The sequence below is a fragment of the Antrostomus carolinensis genome, unplaced genomic scaffold, assembly GCF_000700745.2.
Source record: "Antrostomus carolinensis isolate BGI_N321 unplaced genomic scaffold, ASM70074v2 scaffold5586, whole genome shotgun sequence".
NCBI lineage: Eukaryota > Metazoa > Chordata > Aves > Caprimulgiformes > Caprimulgidae > Antrostomus > Antrostomus carolinensis.
This window is the reverse complement of record NW_010323806.1, coordinates 23,945-38,758: the sequence shown is the minus strand read 5'-3', so window position 1 is coordinate 38,758 and position 14,814 is coordinate 23,945. Positions and strand designations below refer to the sequence as shown.

At 46.7% G+C, this 14,814-nt stretch overlaps 1 protein-coding gene across 2 annotated transcripts; it reads left to right on the top strand.

Moving 5' to 3' along the window:
• The first annotated feature begins 1,768 nt into the window (after nucleotides 1–1,768).
• Nucleotides 1,769–8,546, top strand: HDAC3 (histone deacetylase 3). 2 transcript variants are annotated; one of them, XM_010170689.2, is made up of 12 exons: nucleotides 1,769–1,847; nucleotides 2,604–2,660; nucleotides 2,753–2,808; nucleotides 4,780–4,913; nucleotides 5,169–5,249; nucleotides 5,338–5,411; nucleotides 5,644–5,708; nucleotides 6,070–6,159; nucleotides 6,276–6,334; nucleotides 6,765–6,844; nucleotides 7,858–8,015; nucleotides 8,283–8,546. In XM_010170689.2, exons 4-12 carry the CDS (start codon nucleotides 4,865–4,867, stop codon nucleotides 8,350–8,352), a joined length of 726 nt encoding a protein of 241 aa, XP_010168991.2. In that variant the 5' UTR covers nucleotides 1,769–1,847; nucleotides 2,604–2,660; nucleotides 2,753–2,808; nucleotides 4,780–4,864; the 3' UTR covers nucleotides 8,353–8,546. The 2 variants fall into 2 exon arrangements, with proteins under 2 accessions (XP_010168991.2, XP_028941457.1); XM_029085624.1 differs by lacking the exons at nucleotides 1,769–1,847; nucleotides 2,753–2,808 and having other exon boundaries at nucleotides 2,644–2,660.
• The last annotated feature ends 6,268 nt before the right edge of the window (nucleotides 8,547–14,814 follow it).

The following is a 14,814-nucleotide window of genomic DNA, read 5'->3' as shown; positions in this document are numbered from 1 at the left end:
GCCCAGCCCATTCCCAGATAATGATCCTGGAAGAGCAACAATCCTGAACCAAAACCAAAATCCTAGAAGAGAGAGAGAGAGAGCGCGCACAAAAAGCCCAAGCATTCTGGTCAGCCCTCATTAATACACTGCACATGTTGTTGTGTGATATGGAATATCCCGTTGGTATAGCCAGATGCCAATTTGGGTTGGGGAATTTTACTGTGCCCCCCTCCAGTCCTCTGCACCTGCAAACTAGCAAAACACAGGGAGTTCAAAAAGTCCTCATGTTCCAGTGACAATTGAAAACGTTATAAACATTCTTCTCATAACAAATCTCATACTGAATCCAAAACACAGTGCTAGTTTAGCTACTAAAAAACAAAATTAGCTCTGCCCCAGCCAAAAGCCAGGACAACTTGTTGGCTTAAAGACTGTATCTGGGTGACAGAGCACTGGAACAGGCTGCCCAGGGAGGTTGTGGAGTCTCCTTCTCTGGAGACATTCAAGACTCGCCTGGACGCCTTCCTGTGTAATTTTGTTTAGGTTCCTGCTCCGGCAGGGGGATTGGACTAGATGATCTTTTGAGGTCCCTTCCAATCCCCAACATTCTGTGATTCTATGATCTCTGCTTGTTCTTGCAGAACCTCCAGTTCTTTTTGCACATGCTAACTATTTTTTTAAATAATTACTTGTCATTTTAGCTACCTTAATGTGTGTGTGTTAAATTCAAGACAGCTTTGAGAGCCTAATTTTCAGGTAGAACTGAGGAGATACTCATGCTTCTGTACAAAACTACATGAGATCTTGTTGAGAATATTTAATTCCAGTCTTTAATGCTCATGAGAGATGAAACTTGAAAGAAACATGTGGAAGGGCTCTGTGGGTGACTGAGGAACTAGCAGTATGTCTTGACTGGTTGAGAGTTATAAGGGCTGTCAGAGAGTAAGACTTCTTATGTATTCTGTGGAGGGGAAAGCTGTACTAGCCTGGGAGGAGTTACATTAGCTAGAGAACAGTGTTATCCTGAGCAGGTACTAGCATAGTCTGTTTTTAATATTTAGGCTTGGAATCAGAAGAGTGTTCTGTGACCTTGCTGCTCTGATGATCAGAAACCATCTTATTACTAGAAATGAAAGGTGGAGGGGAAAAACTCAAACAGTCTTAAAGCCATTGCTTGTCCCTGTGTGTAATTTGTGATGTGATGCCAGTGAGCTGATGACGCAAGGGCTCCTTGTTTTGTGTTCCTGTGCTCTCCCAGTTCCTGGGCTGGCTCTGCATGGTGGGATGGATCTGACCTTAGTGCCGTCTTAAGACTAGCGTTCACCTCCAGTTGCCATATGCCCCATGCTGGGCAGCGTGCTGGGAAGCAGGGAGGGAGCAGGATCTTCCAGATACAGCCAGGGGGAGATAGTGCAGGAGCAGACCAGTCCTCCCCTCTCCTGATGTCTTACATCACGCCCCAGCTCTGGGCATGTGTCAGCAGGGCTGTGGGACAGACGCTGGCACACATTGGGAGCAGGGGAGCCTTTTCAGGACTAGCTTTGAAGCTTTGGTAATTCTTATCAAATTCCGTGAGTTTTCCCATTGTGTTTGCAGCCAGATTGCTAGCCTGCTGGTACGGTATAAACAGGGTCAGAGTGACCCCAAATTAACTATTTCACAAAGAGTAAGTTTTGGCCTTTCTCAGGAAATGTCCCAGGAGAGTTTTATTTCTGGCTTTGCTCTGGAGAAGTGGGGAGGAATGATACAATGTTCTGTGTTTGAATCATGATTTCTTTTTCAGCCCAGTGTTTCCAGGCCTCTTTGAATTTTGCTCTCGCTATACTGGGGCCTCCCTGCAAGGAGCAACACAGCTGAACAACAAGGTAACTGAGCTGGCATGCTTATCTTTTGAAAAGCAGGCATAAGCCAACTGCTTTTCAATTTAAGGAGAACTTAATGGATTTGTTTTGCAAAGCGACTGCTGTGTTGCAGCATAAATACGTAGTGCTGTAGGACTGTTAAGCTTGAGACCATTCCTGTACTGTCAGAGGCAACCATTTAGAAGATGTTTAATCTGGAGGGAGTCAGAGGATAGTAACGCTGCATGTTCTAAAGTCACAAAGTACTCTCAGCCCTGTAGATCAAACCCAAGGTCTTCAGTGAAACTGGCTGCTGGGAGACCTCGAGAGTGCTGCTAGATCTCTGCTGTGGAAATGCACTAAATGAGATCCTGCAGAAGGTCTGAAGAAGGGAGGGTATCAAACAAAACTACAGAGGTTTGAGTCTTCCAGAGACCTGAGAAAGGTCTCATGAGTGTAAAGAACAAGTGCAGGAAGAAACTATATGTGCCAGGTGCTCTGCCTGGTGCTGGCTGGAAGGGGAGCAGTGGTGGTGGGTCTTTTCTGGACTAATGGGGAATGTAGAGCACAGGACTAATCCAGTAAGGACACGATGTAACCGCAGCTGTGGCTAGTGACCAAAATGGAGCTTTGGAAAGGCCTCCATAGGAGAAGGAAAGGCCAGAAAGGTGTTTGTGGGCCACAGGGCTGAGCAGGCTGAAGTAGGTGCACTGGGGAAGTGAGTGCAAGGTTGTTGTTACCACACTGTCACCTTAAACTAACTTATCTTTCCTTTCTTAGATCTGTGATATTGCCATCAACTGGGCAGGGGGCCTGCATCATGCCAAAAAGTTTGAGGTAATAAGGCAATCTGTGTACTCCTCTGTCTTTTCAAGGCCCAGGCTCTGTGCTGATTCCATTCTAATACTATTTGGTTTTCTGTCTTGCAGGCTTCTGGGTTCTGTTACGTCAACGACATAGTTATTGGCATCCTGGAGCTGCTCAAGTAAGGACATGGGGCAAGTGCAGTACTGTCCTGGCTGGCCTGTGGTTTTCCTCTGCTGCTTCACTGTTCTCTCTCTGTTTCCCCCCATCATTTGCCTTTCTAGAGTCCAGGAAGGCAAAAAACTTGATTTTTGGGCTGACTTCTTCTTTAGGCACAAGAAGCAGGGCTTGAGAATTGGAATATCCTCCAGTTTTGTTGTGTGCAGCTTAAGCGATACAGAAAACTTCGTCAATTCCATTTCTCCTTATCCATCTGTGAAATACTCATTTCAGGGTCTCCTGAGTCTCCTGTGTTTTTGCCACAGTGAGCCTTCTGTAGGTAAATGCAAATTATGGCTCATTGGAGACAGTTAAATGACTCAAATCTTTCTGGATTTGCTTGAGTGGCTTAAGAACAGGACTAGAGCAACACATGACTGATCAAAGGATGCTTGCTTTGAGTAGAATTTTTTTTTTTTAATGAAAAATAAATTCAGGATGGGAGGAAGAGTTACTGGAATACCTTTTATTTCTTGGATTAATCTGTGGTATTTTTTTGTACTCTCATATGCCTTCCTTATCACTGAATCTGAGACAAGGTGTTATGGCATTAAAAAAATATTTGGAGTAGACCAGAGAATAGTTAAATGACTGGTGGTAAGCTTACTTGTTCTCAAAGTCAGATTTATGGGATGTATGGGGGTTTCTTGTACCTCTTGCCTCTCTGCAACTCTTACCTGCTCTGGGTTTGGAACCTGAGATCTTCACTGTGTATCTGCACAGTCATTTTCTAGTCTCACTTGAGTCCCATATGCCAGAGGCTTCAAGTACAGACCAGCTACCCCTCCTGGGAGGTTATAACATGTTCCTGTTTTCAGGAACCATTTCTGCAGCAGGTGGTTGCATACTTGATTTTGCTTCCCACCATGTGAGCACTGTGGTGCCTCTACTCTTAGAAGGTCTCTTTCTCCCTTTACCGGTGTGCAAGGACCGTGTGTATGCATCCCCTTTTTTTCCCTTGCTGTCATTTGTCTACAGGATGAATAATCTGGGCTGTCTTAAATAGTTCATGTCTCTCTTGGGAGGCTGAGACAAGGTCTGCTAATCAGCATGGGTCAGCACAATCAACCAGTGTGATCAGATCGCTGCAGACATGCGTAAGGCTGTAGTTCCAGTGCAGATGGCACAAACACTCCTTTCTCCCTCCCCAGCCCCCTGGGCTTTTGGCACGGATGCCAGATTCCTTGCTCTTTGGGGCTTCACCAGTTGCAGTATTTCCTTGTGAAAAGTTGACGTTCTCTCCAGCTGAGCAGGCAACTCAAGAGCTGGCAGGCAGGGATGACTTAGGGCCATGTCTCCTGTCAAGCACATCAGTCAAAGCACATCAGCTTTGACTATTACACCAGTGCCTTTACTTGTGATGATCTCCCCTTCTTCACCCTCTGTCTCTGTGATTCAGCAGGCTGCTTCTTCTAAATTTAGTCCAGCCTGGTGTTCTTGGTGCTAGCCAGCTGGGACACAGGGCTGCCAGTACTCTGGCAAATGGAGGAAGTAAGTGTTCCTGCCTCCTCCTTGGCTGGCTTGCATTCCATTTAAAAAAAAAAAAAATCATTAAAAACCAAAGAGCAGATTGACTGTAGAGGAAACAAAACCCCACAATTTTCTAACCCCCATGTGGTTAAAATAGCTTCTCTTTATCATATGCTTTACAAGATATTTCTGGCCCCATGTAAAAACCTTTTGTTCTAATACTAATTTCCAAGTACATCAGAAGAAAAGGTTTTAGTGGTGATGTGTGTTTGACTGTATACAAATGTCTTGTACCTAAACCATTGGATAAGCCTTGGGACAGGTGAGTTATTTTGGCAGGTGGGCTTGTGGGTAGATGTCGGTGGTGGTTTTCAGAGTGCTAGGTGATACTGAGACATGTGGGGAATCGTGAGGTTGGGTGTGATGCAGACAGTAATGCTCTTTTTCCTCTTGTATTTAATAGATATCACCCACGTGTTCTGTATATCGATATTGATATCCATCATGGAGATGGTGTGCAGGAGGCTTTCTACTTGACGGACCGTGTCATGACAGTATCGTTTCATAAATACGGGAACTATTTCTTTCCTGGTACAGGTATGTATTTTCCTGGCCTTGCTTCAGAATCCTTTGAAAGCTCCGCTGAAGTATAAAAGTATAAATTCAAGAAATCAGAGCTGCAGGGAGAAATGATGGAAGAAAGGAAAAGCAATCAGAGGAACAGAAGTATAGTTATTTTTAAGAAAGAGGGATCCTAGCTAGGCTAAGAGATCTCAACACAGACCAGGTCTGGCCTTTCCACACCTCTGAAGTCTCAGAGCTGTTGTGACTCTCCTGTCTTTCCCTGGCCAGGTGACATGTATGAAGTTGGTGCAGAGAGTGGTCGTTACTACTGTCTCAACGTGCCTCTACGAGATGGCATTGATGACCAAAGTAGGTGTTCCCTGCTGTTTCCCCTTGCCCTGGCACTTGCTTCTCCTTCTGCTCCTGAGCCATGACAAATCTATCTTTCTCTCCAAAGGTTATAAACACCTCTTCCAGCCAGTCATCAACCAGGTAGTAGATTACTATCAGCCCACCTGCATAGTACTGCAGGTAAGAAAGCAAGCCTCTGTGCGCAGGTCCATCCCTTTCAGAGGCTGTGGGTTGGAGGGGGCTACTCTCCATGTGTTACCTTTTGCTCCCAGGGGATCAGGGTTGGTGTGTCCTAGCTGAGCTCTCTGTACCCTCTGGTGAATAGGAGTGGCCAAGGGGTGGGGATACTGATGTGTGTCTGGAAAGCAATGCCTCTGTAGCCAAAATTCAGTTATCTTTTTCTGTTCCCCAGTGTGGTGCTGATTCTCTGGGTTGCGACCGTTTGGGTTGTTTTAACCTCAGTATAAGAGGACATGGGTAAGTACAGTGGGGCTGGGGCAGGGCAGTTGTTGAAAGAGAGTCCTTTAGTCTGAAGGGCCCTAATGAGTCCTCTGCTATGAGGCTTGAGCTTTGACTTTGACCTTCCAGCAGCACTAGCAGTTTTTTGGGTTTTTTAAATTCTTGTGTGACAGGAGCTGGGTCTCAGAGTGGTGTTTTGTACAAGGCACTGCAGAGCGGTGGCTCAAAGTAGCACATGGTTCAGGCTCCCTGGGTGGAAGCCCTGAACTCCAGGTGTATCACACCAGCTGTGGTGGTGTTTGAGTGCACGGTGACTTTTCTGACGTGTGAACATGTACTGCAGCTAAAAGCTCTGACATTTTTTGTTTGGGGTTTCTAGGGAATGTGTGGAGTATGTAAAGAGCTTCAACATCCCCTTGCTGGTACTGGGAGGAGGTGGTTACACAGTCCGCAATGTGGCACGATGCTGGTGAGTCTCTTCTGTGCTTGTTGAAGGTCACTGGATAAGCAGTTGCTGTGGGCTTTGTCCCTGCATGCACCATGCATCTTTCTCTGGACTGAGCTCATCTTTTTCCATGTTTTCAGGACTTATGAAACATCATTGCTTGTAGATGAAGCAATTAGTGAAGAGCTCCCATACAGTGGTAAGTTGGAGTTCCTTTCTTTTTTCCTTATTAGCTGAGCTAAAGCATTTCTTATATCAGCATAAGAATTAACACTTCTATTTTGCATTGACCAGAGATAAGACCAGAACCAAAGTGACAGCACTTTCTGATCTCAGAGATGGCCTTGGTCTCCTTCTACCGCCCACTTGTAGGCTTTGCTGGACAGACACACCCTTACTGTGTCATGTATCATTTAATTTGGATCGTTTCCTATTCAGTGACCTGAGTGTTACCTTTGCTCACTGTGTTTCCTTATAATTCCTTGTGATTGCAGAGCTGTACATCACTGTGCTTTTTAAGGTCGGGTCACCCCTAGTGTGGTGGGAGACTGAGCTCTGCTTCTCTGCAGAGCAGCTGGTGGCTGGGCTCCCTCGCCTCTGTGCTCTAACTCGTGCTTGTTCTGTCACAGAGTACTTTGAATACTTTGCTCCAGACTTCACCCTTCATCCTGATGTCAGTACAAGGATTGAAAATCAGAATTCCAGGCAGGTGAGTGCTTGCAGCCCTACTGTGGTATTCAGCTGTGTGCTCCCAAAACCCTGTGGTTGATACTCTGTCCTATGAAACCAGGTGGAGCCCGGGCAAGAAACTCTTGCAGGGCAGAAAGCTGACTGAGAGCAAGAAGAGCATTTCCTCTGGGATGTCAGAAAATCTCATAGTATTTGAGAACCTTCCTGAGTTTTCACTGTTTTCCATGTGCTTGAGTCTCAGTGATTAAATTAACTCTCCTGCCTCCTCTGCTCAGATAAATAGCCAGCAATGTGCACTCGCAGCCCAGAGGCCAATAACCGTGTCCTGGGCTGCATCCAGAGCAGCGTGGGCAGCAGGTCGAGGGAGGGGATTCTGCCCCTCTGCTCTGTTCTCCTGAGACCCCACCTGCAGTGCTGCCTCTAGTTACGAGGCCTCCAGTATAAGAAGGACACGGACCTACTGGAGCCAGTCCAGAGGAGGCCACAAGGATGATGTGAGGGCTGGAGCACCTCTGCTGTGAGGACAGGCTTGAGAGAGTTGGGGCTGTTCAGCCTGGAGAAGAGAAGGCTCCAGGGAGACCTTCTAGTGACCTTCCAGTACCTGAAGGGTCTCCAGGAAGGCTGGGGAGGGACTTTGGCCAAGGGCAGGGAGTGACAGAACAAGGGGTGATGGCTTTAAACTGGAAGAGGGGAGATTGAGATGAGATCTGAGGAAGAAATTCTTCACTGTGAGAGTGGTGAGACCCTGTCCCGGGTTGCCCAGAGAAGCTGTGGCTGCTCCTCCCTGGAAGTGTTGAAGGCCAGGTTGGATGAGGCTTTGAGCAACCTGGTCTAGTGGAAGGTGTCCCTGCTGATGGCAGGGGGGTTGGAACTGGATGAGCTTTAAGGTCCCTTCCAACCCCTTTTTTGCACAGATTTGTTTCTCATGGCCACCACATAGCTGATGCAGGCAGGTAGCAGTGCCAACAATTGTGCCTCTGTGCCAACTGCCAGATCTCAGTGTGGTGATCCCTGTTTTTTTTTCCTACATAGTACTTGGATCAGATCAGGCAGACAATATTTGAGAATCTGAAAATGCTGAACCATGCTCCCAGCGTGCAGATCCATGATGTCCCTTCTGACTTGCTCAGCTACGATCGCACAGATGAGCCTGATCCAGAGGAAAGAGGCTCTGAGGAAAACTACAGCAGGTACCAGCTGTTGTTCTGGAGAAGTGGGCTTCCCTTTCTGTCCCTGCTAGGATGGGTGGGTGATACACTGGAGACAATCTGTTTCCTAGAACACATACCAAGTCCCTTTTGAGTCCCTGGCTTTATCCAGGGAGCCTCTCTAGAAAATGTGTGGTCTCCTCACATAACATTTCATGGGGAGTTTGGGTGCAGGGCATTTTCTGACCTTGGGCATTGTGACAAGGGTGTCAGGGCTCTCATTGCTGATGGTGATTGTCTTTCCCCCAGGCCTGAAGCTGCCAACGAGTTTTATGACGGTGACCACGATAACGACAAAGAGAGTGACGTTGAGATCTGAGGGCTCTGGTGTGGGGCTCTGGACTATGGGGGGCGCCGCCTTGGACGTTGGTGCATTTAACTGGGCCATGTAGGAGCCAGTTAGCCCTCCCTTCGTATTTGATTGCGTGTGGTGGCAGTGGAAACAGCACCACTGCAGGCTTCTGCTGCCTGGAGAGGCAGGGAGCAGTGAAACGTGTTCCTTACTTTCCACCACGTGTCACGGTTCCAGCTGTCCTCGCTCTGGGAAACGGAAATTCAACTAGTGCTCGAAATCTGTGCTGTGTACTGGGTGGCAGCACTGTGACTGCTGTCAGAGCCTGACCCGTGCTGGTTCAGTTGCCCCCATAACTCCCGTGTGGGCTTCTGCTGCCAAGGTGGGAGCGGGAGCGGTTGTGCCTGCGATATCTGCCTCTCTTCAGCAGCAGCACCTGATGCATCCTGCTTTCCCCAGCCCTCCACTCAGGTACCCAGTTGATTCTTCTCTGAAGCCTGCACTGAGGGTTGCTTCCTGATGTCCCTTCTAACCATCTGACGCTCCACAGCTCAAGGAAAACCATTTGAGAAGACAAGGCCAGTTGTGGGATAGGGGTTGGGAGTGTCCCTGGAGCAGGGAGCAGCTTGATGAAGCAGGAAGAACGTATGCAAAGCATAGTCTTGTTCATTCCTCCCCATACTCAGTTTTTCGTTGGCAAATGAGTACTGCAACACTTTGCCAAGTTGGACCTAGCTTCCCTGTTTTTCTTTATTGTTTGAGAGGCTAAAATCACCGTGGACCAGAGGTTTGGCTGCCAAGGTCAGTACATAGTGTGTATTGGACCTCTAATATAGCTTCCAGCTATGTTTTCCAAGTTCACACATGGCCCTTCCGTGTGTTAGCAAGAGATTTAGGCTGCTTGCTCGGAATGGAAACAATTCCCTCTTGATTGTAGCCAAGAGACGTTGCTCTGCTCATGAGTGAGGGAAGCTGCTTCCTCCAAGTCCTGTCATCTTGCCCTCACGCAGCAGAGATTTCTCGGCCATCCCTCAAGTCCCAGACTTTGCTGCTTCTTCTCCCGTGTTGTCACCTGGTACCTGTCGTGGTTTGGAGTGTGCCCTTTGGGGAGGCTGAAGGGTTTAGCCTCTGACTGTCTGTACTGTTCTGTTTGTTTACTGATGTCTTTAAACATTAAATGAAGAGGCAGTATTTTTCTTACCAGACCTGTTGTTTGTCTGTTTAATGCTCACACTTTTTTGGCTCTTGTCCTCCCAAGGGTGGAGAACATGCATATCATCCCTAGCAGGGTAGTGTCCTCTGCCATCTGACCTGTTTGAGTGAATGGAGGGCATTCAGCTCCTCAAAGTGGGTACGCTGGTGTTTTCAGCCTCGATGCCCAGTGAGGAGAGAGCACTCAGTTCCCTTACAAGAGGACATGTGGATACTCCTGCTTATACCTTCCAATTCCAATAAAAGCTTTGCAGAAAGCTGCAGAGCTGATTCAAGAAACCTTAATGCAAATTTTTTCATGGTTTATTTGAGTTGCAGTTTCCTTTAAGAGGCTGAAGCCCGTATTAGTGACTGTTTTTCTTCATTTTTTTAGACCTGCCGCTATCTTTCTTTTCACTCCCCCTCCCCAGGTCCAGGATACTTGTCCTTTATCAAATAAGCTCATGCTGGCCTGTGTGGATTGATGTTCCTCTTGAGTCTCTAGTCTCCACTGATAAACCTGCAGAAAAATAAGAAAAAGAACTATTGAACCAAAGGTATTTAACCTGGGAGGTGAGGGCTGGTGGGAGACACCAACTTGACCAGATCTGTCGATATGTTAGCAAGCGATGCCTTTTCCTGGTAGGACATTTAGGCAACTGCCAGCCTCAGGCTTCAGCTCTGTGGGGAGGAGGTGAAGCTTGGCCACGAGTGAGCTACAGTTCATGTAACTACAGCGTGAAGCAGGCAGTAAGTCAGTGTTACTCCCACTAAGTGCTCAGAGAAATAAGTTATTGTAGAATGAGACTATGTGTGGAGAAGGATGATCAAAGGTATCGCACAGCTCCTGTGTGAGGAATGACTCAATGGATGAGGATTATTCAGCTGGGGAGAGAGAACTGAGCTGGGAAAGGATTTGTAAGGTCTATGAAACCGTAAGTGTTGGACAGGGTTTCTCCAAGTATTTAGATATTAGAGGAGAATCAAAGTCACAAGCAGCCAGCTCAAAAGAAAGAGGGTGCTTTGCACACACCTAGTTGAGATATGCAAGCTTTTGCCACCAGGTATTGTGAATGTGGGTTTAAAAAGGGACTTGAGGGGTGGGGGGAATCAAGGTTGTTAATCCAAAACCAGTTCTGAGTGCAAATTGGTGACTGGGTGAACCCTCTGGAGAAGTACTGCTGTGTGCCTACCCTGTGCTGGTTCCGTTCCTGCATTTGCTATTTGGCTGCTGCAGAGCAGGCACTGGGCGAGATGGACCTTACTCTGACCCGTTTGATCAGCTGTGTTTGTTTCTAGTATTCTGGATAATGTTCTTTGCAAATCAGAAGGCACAAAAATGCTGCTCCAGTGACTAGCCAGACTTGTGAAGAAGAAACGCATGTGAATAGAAAATAAACTTTTTTTTATTGGGGCTTGCCATCTCACCAGGTGTCAGAGAGTTGGCTTGTTCCCCCTGCTGTTGTCATCACACCCTGTAGCAAAACTGATGTTCAGGAGCAATCCAGCTCCTTGGGTAGCAGGCAGGGTTTGCTTTTGGGGGGGAAAAAGGGGGAATTCCTCCCCTCGTAATTCTCTCTTACCTGAGAAGATGGGAATGAACTTACCTTGCAACCCTCCCAATGCGTTCTTCACCCCAACACTATCCTGGCTTTTTATTTTCAGAGCCCTGCTCTCTCCTGTGTTTTGAAACAGGGCTGGAAATTTGGAATATCATCTTACCTGGACTTCTAAAGGTGGATTTGTTTTCAGTATTTTGGGAAATGGCTGGGAAACAAGTTCAGTCTGTAGATTTATTTTTTTTTTCCTTTTAGCTGTGTTTTCCCACTGCAGCAGAGCTGTCAAAAATAAGAAAGTGTGCACTACGTTTGCTATCTGATATTGCAGGGCTACTGGAGCTGTGTTAGGCCAACATCTATCCCTGGCATCACTCAGTCACAGACACCTGGTGCTGGGATAAAACTAGGGTGAGCCAGAAACCCCTCATACCAACCTTGATATCCCAGGTAAGGTGACAAACCTGCACTTGGGGCTGCTGGGCGGCAAGCCGTAGCTGACACCCTATAACTGGTAGGCTGCTCCCTGAAAGAGGATGGGCTGGCAACATCTCAGACTAAATGAGGCCTGGTTTAATTAGCTGTAGGAAATATTTGAGAACACACACAGGTGGGCTTGTGGTGGTGGTGAGCATGGCAGGGCTGGGGGGGTCCCAGGGTTCCTCTACCACAGGCTCCCAGCTCAGCATTCAGAGGAAGAAACCCAGTGGGCAGACCTGGGCAGTCCTAGCTCCTCTTATACTTCAAGCTTTTAGAGGAACTAACAAAAGCTCATGATTTTTTCCCCCTAAACTATCACTGATCAATATAAAAACATTTATTGTACTATTTTGAGGGTTAATTTAGGTTTAGTTGCTGCTTGGGTGCTTGATGCGTCACCTGGGGCTTGGCCAACTTAAGTGCTGCTTTCCTTTCCACAAAAAGTTAATATATTTCCATTCTATGTTTTCATTTTTATTCTTTTAATTTTTCAAGAGACTCCAGAAATAGTGAGTTTAGCCCTTGCTGTTTCTTGGTTTGGGTTAACAGCTCAGCCTGGCGTCCCAAGCCCCTTTGCACATCAAAAGCTGGAATAGAAGGTGTTTGCGCTACTGTTACAGTACCCAGCTGAGGGATGGGGTGAAAATCTGCCCCTGTGAGCCAATAAAACCCCAGAACGATGCTGGGAGCATGTGTAGTACATGAAGTTTTGCTTGTGTTTTTTGATAATCAAGTAATGCTGTTTATTTTCAAGTTTTAGTGGATGGATGCCTGAGTGTGGGATCCAAAGCCTTTTGGGAGCTCCTATGTTATGGAAGCAGAGAGGCAAAGCCTGGCTTAGTGAGGACTAAGCAAGGTCCTGATTACAGGTCTGTGGTTTCTTTGTGCTGGTTCCATCCCTGTCCCAGAGGTGCTGGGCTTTTGGAGTTAATGAGTGTTTTGAAGCTGCTGACTTTCCAGGCAGCACTGACTGTTAAACCTGTGTCCCATCTAAGGAAGGGAAGAAATGTTGTCTTATCTCCTTCTCTAGTCTCCTGTTTAGCCTGTTAATTAGTGAGAAAATCTGTGTCTCTTGCAGGAGTTTTCTCTTTGCTGCTGATAATAATAATAATGTTGTTATTTTTTATTTCATTATTATTATTGTTGTTGTTGTTATTTGTTAGTTAGTTAGTTTCCTCCCGCAAGGGTCCTGACTCCTGAACTCGAATGGCATACACAGGATTTTGGGAGTACTGTGGCCTTTATTGATTCCAGACTCTGTCTGGATCTTAAAATCTCTCTCTCCCAGTTCCTGATCCCGTTGGATTGGACAAAGGCTAACAGTTATAGAGTAAACTTTCTTAACAGCATGCAGAAGCAAATGATGCTGCCTTGTTTTTGATCTCACTCAGAAGCCACTTCTTTACGGTGAGGGTGACAGAGCACTGGAACAGGCTGCCCAGGGAGGTTGTGGAGTCTCCTTCTCTGGAGACATTCAAGATTCGCCTGGACACCTTCCTGTGTGATCTCATTTAGGTTCCTGCTCCGGCAGGGGGATTGGACTAGATGATCTTTTGAGGTCCCTTCCAATCCCCAACATTCTGTGATTCTGTGCAATTCTGTGAGCCATGGCTCCTGCCTTGGGAGGATTTTTCTGTTTCTGCTCTCTACAGCCTAATGTGGGTTGGAAGGCAGGTTTTCCTCTTCTTTTCTGACTTTGTTTTTCAGGATATGGAAAACTGACTCAAGCTCTTCCAGCCAAGATGTAGCCCTGTTAGGTCACATCGTTGATGAGGGAAGGTATGTTTTAAGCATGTTAAAAATGCATCTTTCCTATTGCAGATGTCTCTGCTGGGTGACACTCCTTTCCTCCAGCCACACAAACAGAGATGAGAGGGGTGGGGGGCTCAGGGAGGCTCTGCAAGCCTCAAGGGATGCAGTGGTGCCAGAACTTTGGTTCCCTGGTATCATTCACCCCCAACAACTCTTCCTGGCCCTGATGTCACCCTTTGTTGTCCTTGTCTCTTTTAATGAGCTTGGATTGAAGGGAGACCTTTCCTTCCTCTTTAGTACCTCAGGGGTTCACTTGGGGTAGCTTTTTTAATGTTTTAATGGCTTTTTATTTGCTGTGCTCTGTTTTAAAAGCTTATTGTAGGTCTTTGGATTTCTGTCAATTAAGTAGCTTTTAAGGACTAAAATAAAGGAAATCCTAGAGATTTCTACCCAGGAGTTAGATATCCAGCAAAGGCTGTCTTTGTACACCATTGTCAGTCTTCAACCTAATGAAATGTTTAGCATATGTTTAATGGCAATATAACTTAAATGCCTCTTAAGTAAACAAGCTCTGCCCTTGTTCCTGCTCTCCCTGAGGGCTAAATGGTCATAAATGGTACACTGTGCTGTGCCTTAGTAATTTAAAAGAATAAATAACCAGAAATGCCTTCCTTAGTGCCTCCACAGAGCAAGAACCTGCAGCAGTGAGGACATGCATGCTTTTGGGCAGCTCCAGAGGTACATTGTACAGAGGTCACCAAACTCATCCCCTAGTTAGTCTAAGTCCACAAGACTCCACACTTGCTCAGTATGTCAAGACTTTTTCTAGATGAAGGTGGATGAAGTCAGCGTCCTGTATAAGCAGGTGTTACAAGTGGCTAGGCAGCTTATCTTAAAAAATCAAAAATTGCCTTTGACTGGAGTTGTACGCCTGTGACTGCAGAGCTGTGTTGCTTTTTTCTTTCCTGATCTCAGCACAGGCTACTGAGAGGTGTCTGGGGCAGGGAATCTCATTTACCAGCCATCACCAGCCTCAGGGTTTGTATTCCTTGGTGGAGGCTGAACTGCTGAGGACAATTTTGTTGGTATGGTGTTTCTAATTCCTCCTAGGTTTTCCCATTGATGTTTGCTATTTGGTTAATTTGCCTTTAGAATATTTTGTAAATATTTTCTGTTCATAGCTCTGAGTACCTTTGTGGGGTTTTGGGTTTTATTTAATGGCATGTGAACTTCATATCCTGGCCTGGTATCAGGAATAGTGTGGCCAGTAGGACCAGGGAAGTTCTCTTACCCCTGTACTGGGCACTGGTGAGGCTGCACCTCGAGTGCTGGGTTCAGTTTTGGGCCCCTCACTCCAAGAAGGACATGGAGGTGCTGGAGCGTGTCCAGAGAAGGGCAACGGAGCTGGGGAAGGGTCTGGAGCACAAGTGTGATGAGTTCACGGCTGAGGGAACTGGGGTTGTTGATCCTGGAGAAAAGGAGGCTGAGGGGAGACCTTCTGGCTCTCTCC

Bases quoted from the DNA above. Each gene is read 5' to 3' on its own strand.
- HDAC3 (XM_029085624.1), top strand. The intron at 5,412-5,643 runs GTAAGAAAGCAA...TCTGTTCCCCAG, and splicing joins CCACCTGCATAGTACTGCAG to TGTGGTGCTGATTCTCTGGG. The intron at 8,016-8,282 runs GTACCAGCTGTT...TCTTTCCCCCAG, and splicing joins TCTGAGGAAAACTACAGCAG to GCCTGAAGCTGCCAACGAGT.